General features: G+C 37.2%; 1 protein-coding gene across 2 annotated transcripts in view; it reads left to right on the top strand.

The window, feature by feature from the left end:
- The window catches only part of sos2 (son of sevenless homolog 2 (Drosophila)), a 109,352-nt gene that overhangs the window by 52,759 nt on the left and 39,953 nt on the right, over positions 1-16,640 (top strand). For both annotated transcript variants that reach the window (XM_061969050.1, XM_061969051.1), the window contains exons 5-7: positions 2,213-2,419; positions 6,049-6,192; positions 9,201-9,311. In XM_061969050.1, coding sequence (XP_061825034.1) covers positions 2,213-2,419; positions 6,049-6,192; positions 9,201-9,311 — 462 coding nt within the window. The remainder of the gene's footprint in view (positions 1-2,212; positions 2,420-6,048; positions 6,193-9,200; positions 9,312-16,640) is intronic.

Here is a 16,640-nt window from a genome sequence, read left to right as displayed (position 1 = left end):
ACTCCTCGCACATTAACACTTCAAAAGGCACATGCCCCGGTTATCTTCTCCAAGTCACGACACTGACATTGTCTTTGTGACAGCGCGCTTGCTCCCGCTGTCAGCGCGCAGGTGCGTCCTCGCTCTCCTGGCCAGAGAGAGAGGAACGTGACGGCGTGATAAGAGCGCACCGTCACAATAAACAAAACAAAACACCGGCGGAAAGTGATAATTGATAAAAAATAAAAAATAAACAAGCAAACTGAAGTTTTGACCCGGAGAAGGAAAAACAAACAAAAAAAACTGCGTCCCAGGGATGCGCAGACTTCCGGAAATGCGCATCCTTTCTGATTTCAATGCGTAAAAAGACACAAAAAGTGCATTAACGCCAACACTGCTGGGTGATACTGGGAATTTTGGTATCGATCCTACTCCACGCTAAAACAGGGCTTTACTTTGTCGACGAGCAGTGTTTGGTCTAACGCGTTACAAAGTAATGCGTTACTGTAACGCCGTTAGTTTCGGCGGTAACTAGTAATCTAACGCGTTATTTTTTATATTCAGTAACTCAGTTACCGTTACTATATGATGCGTTACTGCGTTATTTTACGTTATTTTGTATGTAGTATCGGCTATAAACAAGATCGGAGTGTGTTTTATTGGAGAGCTGCAGTGTCGTCCTTCTGAATCTCTTGTGTCACAAGCCGGAGGCGCGCTCTGTGTGTGTCTGGGTGTGGGGGTTGTGGGGGGTGTCTGTGTTTACTAACAACGGAGCTGCAGTCGACTCGAGTGTCTTAACATGGAGATATTCTCACTTCTTTTTTTTGTCGAGCACAAAGAAAAGAACATTTTAGTTAAATGTAAGTTGTGTCTTGGATCAAAGATCCCGTCTACTGCCCAAAACAACAATTCAAATCTGCCTGTTTAGGCTTTGTGTATGTCACGTGTGCCTTCCTTAGGTGAAGCCAGGTTTACAGCTATGTTGTTATTATGCTGTTTGTTACTTATGTATGTTATGTTGCAGCTATTTAAAATAGTTTTGTCAATTTGTGCCGGCCTGAAACAAATTGGCCCTTTGAAACATATCTTTGTGTGTTGTATGTAGACCACATTGCTTAGCAGAGTTCAGTGATGCAAATGCATGTCAAGTTGATCAACAGATTGAATTATTCTCCAGTGCAATAACAGTACTGAAATGAAGGCTAAAAGGGCATTAATGGAAGCTTTAAAAAAAAAAAAAAAAAAAAAGTAACTAAATAGTTACTTTTCACAGTAACGCATTACTTTTTGGTGTAAGTAACTGAGTTAGTAACCGAGTTACTTTTGAAAAAAAGTAACTAGTAACTGTAACTAGTTCATACTTGCCAACCCTCCCAAATTTTCCGGGAGACTCCCGAAATTCAGCGCCTCTCCCGAAAACCTCCCGGGACAAATATTCTCCCGAAAATCTCCCGATTTTCAGCCGGAGCTGGAAGCCACGCCCCCTCCAGCTCCATGCGGACCTGAATGAGGACAGCCTTTTTTCATGATGGGAGGACAACAGGGTGACAAGAACTAAATCATCCAGACTAGAGATAAATTGTAGTATTATGTTTATTTTACCTAAAAATAAATATATTTATTAATTTAAAAAAAAAAAACTAAATACATTTTTACTATATTTTGTTAAAACATCAAAATTAATTGTATTTTTATTTGTATTTTTTCGTGACTCCTTATTACATCCAGCCATAGAATTATACTTTTAAAAAAACATATTTGTAATAATTGATTTTAAATTATCATAATAATTCATTTAAAATGACCATATTTAGTTATTAAAATAATTGCTTGTTTATCAACAACTTTAGCATTTTATTCATTACATTTTGAAACTCTCAGAAGCCAAGTTATGTTATATTCCTTAATATTTATTTATGCAAGTTTAAAGTATCAATTATTTATCTAAACACAGTTTTGTTTGCATATTTTCAGGATGTAGATTTTATATATATATATATATATATATATATATGAAATACTTGACTTGGTGAATTCTAGCTGTCAATATACTCCTCCCCTCTTAACCACGCCCCCAACCACGCCCCGCCCCACCCCCCACCTCCTGAAATCGGAGGTCTCAAGGTTGGCAAGTATGAACTAGTTACTGGTTTTCAGTAACTAACCTAACACTGTCGACGAGTCCAACCGTTCTAAAGCTTTGACATCCTCTGTTGCTACGTGGGCATCCCAGGTGCTGATGGACATGTTCGACCAGGAGGAGGACATCGGCCTGATGTCGCAGTGCGCCGACGAGCCCTCGTCCTCGGGCGAGCTGACGTACGACGACCTGGTGAGGCTGGAGATCGCCGAGGAACGCCAGTACCTGCGCGAGCTCGACCTCATCATCAAGGTGTTCCGCCACCACTTCCTGTCCAACTCCAAAATGTTCACACCTCAGGTAAGAAAACGCCAGCGCTATTGCGAACATGAAACAGCTTAGAGGCTTAGCCGCTCCTTTAAATAGGGCTTAACTAACAGTCAACTTTTCAGCTGAGCGCAATTACAAAGACATTTATACTAAATCCCGTGTAAGCGCACTGAAGGATTACACGTGTAATCTGCTGACTGCTAAGCAAAAGAACCCAAACAAGACCCCGCAGCCGTCTTTCACTGTTGGGAAGAGAACATGGAAAGTTGGGCTCTCAGGCTGCGGCTTTGCATATTTGGGCTTATTTGGGTAATTTGTGGCAGTACTTGGAATGGAATGTGAAGCGTGTTATTATCTCGAGATGGGTAACAGCATTTGCAGGCCCATATAACACCAATCATGTCGGCTGATGATCCTAATCACTCTGCTGATGATTATCTTGACAGTCTATTTTTGAATTTAATTGGTTCTTGAACAGGGTTCATAAACCCAAAAGTTCATATAGTGAAGCAAATTTCCCCATAAGAAACAATGTAATTATGAATAATGGATTCAAACAAACATAAAAGTTAAAGTACCAATGATTGTCACACACACACTAGGTGTGGCAAAATTATTCTCTGCATTTGACCCATCACCCTTGATCACCCCCTGGGAGGTGAGGGGAGCAGTGAGCAGCAGCAGTGGGAATCACAAGGAGGTGTCAAATCAACTACCTCTTTTTAACAAGCCAAAACGACGACAAGCTGAACTGTCCTGTATGCTCTGCTCTGCTTACACGCGCGGGCACACAGAAGTCCCTTTGGTGCCCCCACAAACAATCAGAAATCACACAATTCCTTAAAGGGGAACATTATCACAATTTCAGAAGGGTTAAAACCATTAAAAATCAGTTCCCAGTGGCTTATTTTATTTTTCGAAGTTTTTTTCAAAATTTTACCCATCACGCAATATCCCTAAAAAAAGCTTCAAAGTGCCTGATTTTAACCATCGTTATATACACCTGTCCATTTTCCTGTGACTCGGATTTCAGCGGCTTAACACTGTCTGATAAGATAATTACTAACAACTATGAACTAGGTTTACAGCATATGAAATACATTTGGCAACAACATGCACTTTGAGAGTGCAGACAGCCCATTTCAGGCGCGCTAAGAACATATATTTTTCCACGATTTCAGCACTCAAGTTAACCATACCTAAATAGACACAAAATACTGCATTACACAAGACTACCCGAATGTAATCGAATGATTGAAAAAAATAAATGTTTTTAAGCTAAATTATTGGTAAACACAGTTTATGTATAATAATTTTCGTAAAACCGCGAGTAATGAATAAAGTTTTCATCAATTAATATATTCTGTAGACATACCCTCATCCGCTCTCTTTTCCTGAAAGCTGATCTGTCCAGTTTTGGAGTTGATGTCAGCAGGCCAGGGAAGCTAGGGTCGATATTCTTCTCTTGATCATCTTCGGTGGCATAAGGGACAGTGTGAGCCAAGACATCCAGGGGGTTTAGCTCGCTCGTCTGCGGGAACAAACTGCCGCCATTGCTTGCCGTGCTACCGAGGTCCTTTGTCCCTGAATTGCTCACACACTCCGGCAGATTCAATGGGGGTCTGACGGCAGATTTCTTTGACTTTATCGTTGGAAATGCATCTGCTTTGAGTGTTGCAGGATATCCACACATTCTTGCCATCTCTGTCGTAGCATAGCTTTTGTCGGTAAAGTGTGCGGAACAAACGACTGACCATTTCGTCGGCTTTCCCCACACCCTCGTATTTTGAACAAATTTCGTCCGATTTCTTGCCACTTTCGCATCTTTGGACCACTGGTGCAACTTGAATCCGTCCCTGTTCGTGTTGTTACACTCTCCGACAACACACCGACGAAAGTGAGAAAATGGCGGATTGCTTCCCGATGTGACGTTACGTTGTGACGTCATCGCTCCGAGAGCGAATAATAGAAAGGCGTTTAATTCGCCAAAATTCACCCATTTAGAGTTCGGAAATCGGTTAAAAAAATCGCTTACATAGGTCTGGTGATAATGTTCCCCTTTAATTTTAACAAACATATTGCTACAGTAATAAATATTTTAAAAAAGTAAAATCCACTATACATTAACATTCGCAAATAAACAGCTGACTAGAGTAGGGATGTCCGATATTATCGGCAGCCCGATATTATCGGCCGATAAATGCTTTAAAGTCTAATATCGGGAATTATCGGTATCGGTTTCAAAATGATCGGTATCGGTTTCAAAAAGTAAAATGTATGACTTTTTAAAACGCCGCTGTGAACACGGACGTAGTGAGAAGTACAGAGCGCCAATAAACCTTAAAGTAACTCCCTTTGCGTGCCGGCCCAGTCACATAATATCTACGGCTTTTCACACACACAAGTGAATGCAAGGCATACTTGATCAACAGCCATACAGGTCATACTGAGGATGGCCGTATAAACAACTTTAACACTGTTACAAATATGTGCCACACTGTGAACCCACACCAAACAAGAATGACAAACACATTTCGGGAGAACATCCGCACCGTAACACAACATAAACACAACAAAACAAATACCCAGAACTCCATGCAGCACTAACTCTTCCGGGACGCTACAATATACACCCCCCCACCTCAACCTCCTCACGGAGAGCATGTCCCAAATTCCAAGCTGCTGTTTTGAGGCATGTTAAAAAAAATAATACACTTTGTGACTTCAATAATAAATATGGCAGTGCCATGTTGGCATTTCTTTCCATAACTTGAGTTGATTTATTTTGGAAAACCTTGTTACATTGTTTAATGCATCCAGCGGGGCATCACAACAAAATTAGGCATAATAATGTGTTAATTCCACAACTGTATATATCGGTATCGGTTGATATCGGAATCGGTAATTATGAGTTGGACAATATCGGAATATCGGATATCGGCAAAAAGCCATTATTGGACATCTCTAGACTAGAGGAAAGAAAGAAGCAGACAGAGGAGAATGGAGGCGGTATCTTCTCCTCTCCTGTGATAGAAGTCTGCTTTGGTATATTCTTTTTACAGAAAAGTCCGTTCTCGTCACAATTAAGAACTTGCCGTGGTTCGAGGCCTGCTTCCTCAATGTCTTCGATACAAGCAAGCAGAAAATGGCTTGATTGATTGATTGAAACTTTTATTAGTAGATTGCACAGTACAGTACATATTCCATACAATTGACCACTCAATGGTAACACCCCAATAAGTTTTTCAACTTTTTTAAGTCGGGGTCCACGTTAATCAATTCATGGCTGCCAGTGGGACACTGAATGAATAAATGATGTGTTCGCACACACAGGCAAACTCAGCTCCATCTAATAATTCGTAAATTGAAAAGTTTGCAAAAAGAGGGGTTCATAAATCAAAGTTCTACTGTCCTATACTAGTATACTATACTACTACTATATATTAGGGATGTCAAAAATAACAAGTTAACTCATGTGATTAATCACAAAATGCTCACTTGTGATCGACACTGTCAACTTTATTATTGTGGTATTGGTTTGCACTGCACCGTATCGCCGTTTGTAATATTTTTGCCTCCTGCATTTAGCTAAATGAGATAAACCAGAAAATGACCACACCGTTCTGCAGCAATTATATGAATGTTGTGTTGCTACGCAGGATGTGGAGGTGATCTTCAGCAACATTCTGGACATTCACGAGCTGACGGTGAAGCTGCTCGGCTTGATCGAGGACGCCGTGGAGATGACGGCCGACGGCAGCCCGCACCCGCTAGTGGGCAGCTGCTTCGAAGACCTCGCCGAGGTGCGGAGCGTCAATAATTCTTTTCACGTGATCTTATTGTGTCTGTTAGAGAGATCCACCGATAAGTTTTTTTCAGGTCCGATACGGAATAGTACCGATAACTGATATTTGGAGCTGATATTCATTTGCAGTAAAAGTTAGCGACGCATAAATAGTATACGTCAGTCAACCGCCGGACAAGGCTTTAAGCTGTTTTTGTTTTTTTTAGATAATTTTTTAGGAAACGTCGGACATTTTCCTTGACGATATATTGACCTGCAGTTTATTGCAGATAAACAATATTATTGCCATTATTTTTTTGAGACAAAAAAACATTGTTGTCATGATAATACATAATAATAATGCATGTATATCCTTTCAAATGCATGTTGTTCTCCTTTATTTTAAAATTGTAATTGAAATCTAAACTTTTATGTCTTCAAGTTAAAAAAAATAAAATAAAAAAAATAGTAAAATATACTTTGTCTGTTGGCAAAATGTTGCACTTAAATACAAATCACAACCAAAAGCAATAAAGTATGTTCGGGAGGGGCTGAGGTGGCCTCAAATATACACAAGAAAGCAATAAATAAAATGGCTAAATTATGTATTGACAAACAAAGTTGCACTTTTTATATTGAACACATAGGCAGAGGTAGATTTGTACATTATCTAACTGACATCCAAGTTAGGACCTGTTTAAATAAAAGTGCAGAGTAACAATATAAACACTACAGTATAAGCAGATGTCATATGCAAAAAAAAAAAACTTCAAGGGGAACTGCACTTTTTGGGGAATTTTGCCTATCGTTCACAATCATTATGAAAGACATGACGACGGATGGATTTTTTTTAATGCATTCTAAAAATGAAATAAACACAAATAAAAGTCCACTTAAAGCGGAGCCAATGGGAGCTCCACTGTTCCGCCCATAAAATCAGATAATGAAAACATTCACAAAGCGCCAACAATACTTAATTTACATTTCATGACTTGAATATTAACCAAGTATTGGTGATATTGTTATTATAAGCACTAACGCAGACCAACTATTTATAGCGGCGACCTGATCACTTCTGTGTATCCCTATGTTTACATCATTGAGTGAGTGGTCTGCTGCTTCCTTGATTCCCTTTCTCCCTGTAAGTTTATTGTCGATCATAAATCATGCCTCTCACCTAAAAAGTAGATGGCTGAGGACAGCTTTTCCCAAGCAGGGCAAAAAGGCTGGTGCTTGAGCAGTGGTTATCACTATCTAGGTCACTAATATTGTTTGTATATACTAAATACTGCTATCATATGTGTATATACTGTATGGCCTATATGTCAAAGTCTAGGCCCGCAAATTAATGATCTATGGTCCCCAGGATGATATTTGATTAGTATTAGAACCGGCCCGCAGGCCACAGCCGCCTGCTGCTCTTTTGCACGCACCAATACTCCATCAGTGTCAGCGCTAGGAATTTTCAAAATGGGGTAACCCACTTTTTTGTAACCGTTTTGAAAACAAATGATAAATGTATGCATTATCCTGTTATATCTCACATTCTATATTGTGTTTTGGAAAAATGTTGTCATAAACGTTACTTAATTCATTAAAAGAATAATACAAAAGAAAATTTTTTTTTATGCATATGTAAATGTATTCAGTTATAAACATTCATTCACTTTCTTCTTTCCTTCATGGATCTAAACTTTACTGCTGCCGGTATTTTTTTTTGTATATTTTTATTAGAGGTGTCCGATATTATCGGCCGATAAATGCGTTAAAATGTAATATCGGAAATTATCGGTATCATGTTTTTTTTTTAATCTCTATCGTTTTTTAAAATTTTTAAATTTTTTTATTTTTTTATTAAATCAACATAAAAAACACAAGATACACTTACAATTAGTGCACCAAACCAAAAAACCTCCCTCCCCCATTTACACTCATTCACACAAAAGGGTTGTTTCTTTTTGTTATTAATATTGTGGTTCCTACATTATATATCAATATATATCAATACAGTCTGCAAGGGATACAGTCCGTAAGCACACATGATTGTGCGTGCTGCTGGTCCACTAATAGTACTAACCTTTAACACTTAATTTTACTCATTTTCATTCATTACTAGTTTCTATGTAACTGTTTTTATATTGTTTTACTTTCTTTTTTTTCAAGAAAATGTTTTTAATTTATTTGTCTTATTTTATTTTATAAATTTTTTTCAAAAGTACCTTATCTTCACTATACCTGGTTGTCCAAATTAGGCATAATAATGTGCTAATTCCACGACTGTATATATCGATTGATATCGGTATCGGTTGGTATCGGTAATTAAAGAGTTGGACAATATCGGGATATCGGCAAAAAGTCATTATCGGACATCCCTAATTTTTATTGGAATATTTTCAGAATGGGTTTGTTCTATTTTTGGCCAAAGTAAGACCAAGAAAACAATCTGAAGTTGTCTTTATTTTTTAGTTTAAATGCCATGATTTCAATAGTCCGGCCCACGTGTGCACAGATTTTGATCTGAGCTAAAATGACTTACACACCCCTGCTGTATGGTATCTGCTGATGTAGTTCTGTTGTATTTGTAAAAAAAAAAAGTTATTTTGTATACGTCAGAATGTCAAATATCGGCACGGATAATCGGTCGCTCTCTAGTCTGTTAATCAGGTACAGTATCTGACTAAACTGAGTACATCCCTCAAATTTCAGTGAGCATATCTTGGCAAAAGACAATAATATAACAAGTATGGGTATGCTTTAGAGTAGTTGGTGCACAGCTTAAGGCAGTATTCATGTATTTTCCCACATAAAATGAGTTGGCACACAGCCATTATTGTGTAAATAGCAGGTGACACAAGTGCGTGCTCCTCAGTGTCATAGTACATGTTGGAGTTCATCATTGGCCCCAGACTATGACACTACCACCATCATGCTTGGTACTGTTCTCCTGTACTCACCTCTGTAAGAAACATCAGTGCTCCCGGGGATCTTTTTGTTGTTCAACGCTAATCTGTGTTTGTGCTTTTGTAGGAGCAAGCGTTTGACCCCTATGAGACGCTGTCCCAGGACATCCTCAGCAGGGACTTCCATGAGCACTTCAACAACCTGATGGCCCGACCAACCGCGGGCCTCTACTTCCAGGTAATACATCCATCCATCCATTTTCTACCGCTTGTCCCGTTCGGGGTCGCGGGGGTTGCTGGAGCCTATCTCGGCTGCATTCAGGCGGAAGGCGGGGTACACCCTGAACAAGTCGCCACCTCATCGCAGGGCCAACACAGATAGACAGACAACATTCACACTAGGGATGTCCCGATCCGATATTTGGATCGGATCGGCCGCCGATATTTGCCAAAAAATACGTATCGGCAAGGCATGGGAAAATGCCGATCCAGATCCAGTTTAAAAAAAAACCCCGGTCCGTGTTTTCCAACGCACCGATTTAAATAATACATTCCACTTTTCTGCTGCTCCCTAATTTCCGTTCCGCATTTTCCAGCACACCTTCAACACATCCACAGGTCTGTGGATTCTCACGCAGTTGCTTTTAGCTGCTGGCATTACACGACAGGCTCTTCTCACTCTTTCTTGTCTCTCCTTCTCACAGACAGCAAGCGCACCTTCTTACACATGTCACATACTGTCACGTCATACGTCACATACGTATACATCCTCTCCCAGCAGAGACGTAGCAGTATGGCTAACATTAGCTGTGATGCTAGCGCAGCCGTGTGACCAACGTTCCCTCTGCGCATAGCAATTATATGCCACGCACAAAATCAAATAAAAAAATAAGCGCATAACAATTTTCGACACACGGACACGACAGAGAAAACAGTTTTCATCATCATTGTTCAAATATTGTAACGTCTGTCGAGACGCTTATCTCCATTCGGTGCCACACGTCCACACCATCAAAATGCCGAGGCAAAAATTTCCAGATCAACACCGTATGAAAAAATTTGTGATTTTTTTAGTTGTGATTTCCTTCTCTGCATGAAAGTTTAAAAGGAGCATATATTAATGCAGTATGAGGAAGAATGTTTTAATGTAGACATGCAAGCCTTGAAAGAAAATTTTGAAAATCAAGACTACATTTCCTGCAAATGGGTGCATTTCTACCCTATATTTTAACTTTAGATTTATTCTCATATCAAACTCTTTTGGCTGTCTTTTTGACACTTACATCCGGCGCCCCCCTCCACACCCTGGATTATAAATAATGTAAATAATTTTATGTGATTATCTTGTGTGATGACTATTATGATGATAGTATATATAAATAAATAAATAAATTTATAGTATATATCTGATAGTATATATCTGTATCATGAATCAATTTAAGTGGACCTCGACTTAAACAAGTTGAAAAACTTATTGGGGTGTTACCATTTAGTGGTCAATTGTACGGAATATGTACTTCACTGTGCAACCTACTAATAAAAGTCTCAATCAATCAATCAAAACACATAGAATCATCATACTGCTGTGATTATATGCATCAAGGGTTCATTCAAGACTAAGGCAAAATATCGAGATATATATTGTGTATCGCAATATGGCCTTAAAATATCGCAATATTAAAAAAAGGCCATATCGCCCAGCCCTAGTTCAATGATGCCATTTCTGTTTGTCATGTATAATTTTGTCTATTTTGGGTTTATCCTTGAATAAACAGGTCAGTTTCTTGTTACCAACCATTGTGTATTATTCAAACTCCCCTAATTCAGCTGGCTAGTTGTTATCAAGAGTACTAAAACCCTTTTCAACATGATTCTGACAACTAAGTAGGCTAAATAACTTTAAACTTTAATACATGCTCGGATAGGCCAATATCGGTCAGTATCGGTCAGTATCGGTATCGGATCGGAAATGCAAAAACAATATCGGTATCGGATCGGAAGTGCAAAAACCTGGATCGGGACATCCCTAATTCACACACTAGGGCCAATTTAGTGTCGCCAATCAACCTATCCCCGGGTGCATGTTTTTGGAAGTGGGAGGAAGCCAGAGTAACCGGAGGGAACCCACGCAGTCACGGGGAGTTTTTTTGATTGATTGATTGAAACTATTATTAGTAGATTGCACAGTACAGTACATATTCCGTACAATTGACTACTAAATGGTAACACCCGAATAAGTTTTTCAACTTGAACATGCAAACTCCATACAGAAAGTTCCCGAGCCCAGGATTGAACTCAGGACCTTCGTATTGTGAACTATAGCTAATAGATAGATAGATAGTACTTTATTGATTCCTTCTGGAGAGTTCCCTCAGGAAAATTAAAATTCCAGCAGCAGTGTACAGAATTGAGATCGAATTTAAGAAGTAAAAAGTAAATAATGGGGGTATAAATGGAAACAAAATAGAAAAATATTACAATAAGAATACAAATAAAAAGCAACAATGAGAATAAAAATATAACAATAAAATAACAATATAACAAGAGAAACTAGGCAGTAGTGACCATGTTATGAAAAAGTATTGCACTGTTTTTGTTTTGCATCCCCTGTCATCCTAGTACCCCCCACACCCCAGAGAGGAGTTGTACAGTCTAATGGTGTGTGGGACAAAGGAGTTTTTTAGTCTATTAGTCCTAATATAGACACTTGCATCATGTGATGCTTTCATTATAAGGCTTATACAAGGCTTTTGATTTAATTTAATCAAATTAGTTTTTTGTATTTTTGGTCCAACATGGCTCTTTCAACATTTAGGTTTGCCGACCCCTGGCTTATACCGATATCCCGTATCAATATCGGATCGATACACCTCTACTGACAAATAAAGTTGTGCAGACATTCTTTTAATCTTCCTATATGTTAAAGCTCACTGTGTGTTTTTCCAGAACAAAGCACCTGATCAAAAACGACAATAAAAAATAGTTTGTGCATGGAAGTACAAGTCAGGTCACTGGTGTGTTTCCACAGCATTGTGTATATTTGTTCCTGTCCCGCTTTGAAGCCCTGTGGAATTCCTCCCCTCGGCCCGCCAGCGTGTCACAACTTATCCTGCGCCCTGTGTACAGTTTATTCACCGCGGCCGCATTGTTTTATTTGGACATTCCTCACTCAGGAATAGCATTGAATTATGCTCGGCGGGTGGCGTGTTAGCCCATCGGCCTTTTTGTTACACGCCACATTTTCTTAGAGCGGCCGACCGGAGACCCATGAGAAACGGCAGAGCTTGCACGCTCACATTTACCACACTTTATCATGAACATGACACACCCATGAACATATTTGCATATCTAATGAATACAGCCTTAACAAAAATAATAATGCTCACTTTTGATGAGTCTGCCTTGTATACACATCCACCACATGATGGTATTTAGGTGGGAAAATACAGGCTTTGCTAAATATTAGGGCTGGGCGATATATCGATATATTTTTAAACAAGATATGAATTAAGAAAATATCGTAATATCGATATATATTTTATTTCACGTTAAAATGACAAAATTTGTTGTGTTCCTTGCTCTCTCGCTTACCCTCCATGGGCTTCTAAACCCCTCCCCTTCATCCTTCCAAGACGTGCTTGCCATGCCTGCCAACCCTCCCGATTTTCCCGGGAGACTCCTGAATTTCAGTACCCCTCCCAAAAATCTCCCGGGGCAACCATTCACCTGAATTTCTCCCGATTTCCAGCCGGACAACAATGTTGGGGGCGTGCCTTAAAGGCACTGCCTTTAACGTCCTCTCTCACCTGAAACCTTCACCCCTTATAAGCAGCATGTTGTCCAGGCGTCCGCTTTTCCTCCATATAAACAGCGTACCGGCCCAGTCACTTAATAATGTAGCGTTGGACGGGTTTAACTATGGTCTTTACTCGAAGATGTCAAGAAATGCTGACACGTTGTATGATCTTTTAACTGGTTTAATGATAACGCAAGGCATACTTGGTCAACAGCCATACAGGTCACAGTGAAGGTGGCCGTATAAGCAACTTTAACACTGTTACAAATATGCGCCACACTGTGAACCCACACCAAACAAGAATGACAAACACATTTCACCTATTACATTGTTGTATATGATATATGACATATATTACGTTGTTGTATGTGATATATGGCATCTATTACGTTGTTGTATGTGATATGACATCTATTACGTTGGTGTATGTGATATATGACATCGACTGGTACTATTACGTTGTATGTGATATATGACATCTATTACGTTGTTTTATGCGATATGACATCTGTTGCGCTGTTGTATGTGATATATGACATCTATTACATTGTTGTATGTGTTATATGACATCTATTACGTTGTTGTATGTGATGTATAACTTCTATTATGTTGTTGTATGTGATATATGACATATTACATTGTTGTATGTGTTATATGACATCTATTGAATTTTTGTATATGATATATGACATCTATTACGTTGTTGTATGTGATATATGACCTATATTACGTTGTTGTATGTGATATATGACCTCTATTACATTTTTGTATATGATATGACATCTATTACGTTGTTGTATGTGATATATGACATCTACTGGTACTATTACGTTGTTGAATGAGATATATGACATATATTACATTTTTGTATATGATATATGACATCTATTACGTTGTTGTATGTGATATGACATATATTACGTTGTTGTATGTGATATATGACCTCTATTACATTTTTGTGTATGATATATGACCTCTATTACATTTTTGTATATGATATATGACATCTATTACGTTGTTGTATGTGATATATGACATATATTACGTTGTTGTATGTGATATATGACCTCTATTACATTTTTGTATATGATATATGACATCTATTACGTTGTTGTATGTGATATATGACATATATTACGTTGTTGTATGTGATATATGACCTCTATTACATTTTTGTATATGATATATGACATCTATTACGTTGTTGTATGTGATATATGACATCTACTGGTACTATTACGTTGTTGTATGAGATATATGACATATATTACATTTTTGTATATGATATATGACATCTATTACGTTGTTGTATGTGATATGACATATATTACGTTGTTGTTTGTGATATATGACCTCTATTACATTTTTGTGTATGATATATGACCTCTATTACATTTTTGTATATGATATATGACATCTATTACGTTGTTTTATGCGATATATGACATCTGTTGCGTTGTTGTATGTGATATATGACATCTATTACATTGTTGTATTTGATAAATAACCTCTATTACATTTTTGTATATGATATATGACATCTATTACGTTGTTGTATGTGATACATGACATCTACTGGTACTATTACGTTGTTGTATGAGATATATGACATCTATTACATTGTTGTATGTGATATTTAAATGATAAATGGGTTGTACTTGTATAGCGCTTTTCTACCTTCAAGGTACTCAAAGCGCTTTGACACTACTTCCACATTTACCCATTCACACACACATTCACACACTGATGGAGGGAGCTGCCATGCAAGGCGCTAACCAGCACCCATCAGGAGCAAGGGTGAAGTGTCTTGCTCAGGACACAACGGACATGACGAGGTTGGTACTAGGTGGGGATTGAACCAGGGACCCTCGAGTTGCGCACTGCCACTCTTCCACTGCGCCACGCCGTTTATTTGACCTCTATTACATTTTTGTATATGATATATGACATCTATTATGTTGTTGTATGTGATGTATGACATCTATTACGTTGTTGTATGTGATATATGACATATACTGGTACTATTACGTTGTTGTATGCGATATAAGTTGTATGTGATGTATGACATCTACTATTACGTTGTTGTATGTGATATATGACATGTATTACTTTGTATGTGATATATGACATCTACTATTACGTTGTTGTATGTGATATATGACATCTATTACATTGTTGTATAGATATATGACATCTATTATGTTGTTGTATGTGATATATGGCATCTATTACGTTGTTGTATGTGATATATGACATCTACTGGTACTATTATGTTGTTGTATGTGATATATGATATCTATTACATTGTTGTATATGATATATGACATATATTACATTTTTGTATATGATATATGACATCTATTATGTTGTTGTATGTGATATATGACATCTATTACATTGTTGTATGTGATATATAACCTCTATTACATTTTTGTATATGATATATGACATCTATTACGTTGTTGTATGTGATACATGACATCTACTGGTACTATTACGTTGTTGTATGAGATATATGACATCTATTACATTGTTGTATGTGATATATGACCTCTATTACATGTTTGTATATGATATATGACATCTATTATGTTGTTGTATGTGATGTATGACATCTATTACATTGTTGCATGTGATATATAACATCTATTACATGTTTGTATATGATATATGACATCTATTATGTTGTTGTATGTGATGTATGACATCTATTACGTTGTTGTATGTGATATATGACATCTACTGGTACTATTACGTTGTTGTATGCGATATAAGTTGTATGTGATATATGACATCTACTATTACGTTGTTGTATGTGATATATGACATTTATTACTTTGTATGTGATATATGACATCTACTATTATGTTGTTGTATGTGATATATGACATCTATTACATTGTTGTATAGATATATGACATCTATTATGTTGTTGTATGTGATATATGGCATCTATTACGTTGTTGTATGTGATATATGACATCTACTGGTACTATTATGTTGTTGTATGTGATATATGATATCTATTACATTGTTGTATATGATATATGACATATATTACATTTTTGTATATGATATATGACATCTATTATGTTGTTGTATGTGATATATGACATCTATTACGTTGTTGTATGTGATATATGACCTCTATTACATGTTTGTATATGATATATGACATCTATTATGTTGTTGTATGTGATGTATGACATCTATTACGTTGTTGTATGTGATATATGACATCTACTGGTACTATTACGTTGTTGTATGCGATATAAGTTGTATGTGATATATGACATCTACTATTACGTTGTTGTATGTGATATATGACATTTATTACTTTGTATGTGATATATGACATCTACTATTACGTTGTTGTATGTGATATATGACATCTATTACATTGTTGTATAGATATATGACATCTATTATGTTGTTGTATGTGATATATGGCATCTATTACGTTGTTGTATGTGATATATGACATCTACTGGTACTATTATGTTGTTGTATGTGATATATGATATCTATTACATTGTTGTATATGATATATGACATATATTACATTTTTGTATATGATATATGACATCTATTATGTTGTTGTATGTGATATATGACATCTATTACGTTGTTGTATGTGATATATGACCTCTATTACATGTTTGTATATGATATATGACATCTATTATGTTGTTGTATGTGATGTATGACATCTATTACGTTGTTGTATGTGATATATGACATCTACTGGTACTATTACGTTGTATGCGATAT

Source organism: Nerophis lumbriciformis, linkage group LG08, assembly GCF_033978685.3.
Source record: "Nerophis lumbriciformis linkage group LG08, RoL_Nlum_v2.1, whole genome shotgun sequence".
In the NCBI taxonomy this organism is placed as follows: Eukaryota; Metazoa; Chordata; class Actinopteri; order Syngnathiformes; family Syngnathidae; genus Nerophis; species Nerophis lumbriciformis.
The sequence above is the reverse complement of the archived record's forward strand: the minus strand, read 5'-3'. Positions and strand labels throughout refer to the sequence as shown.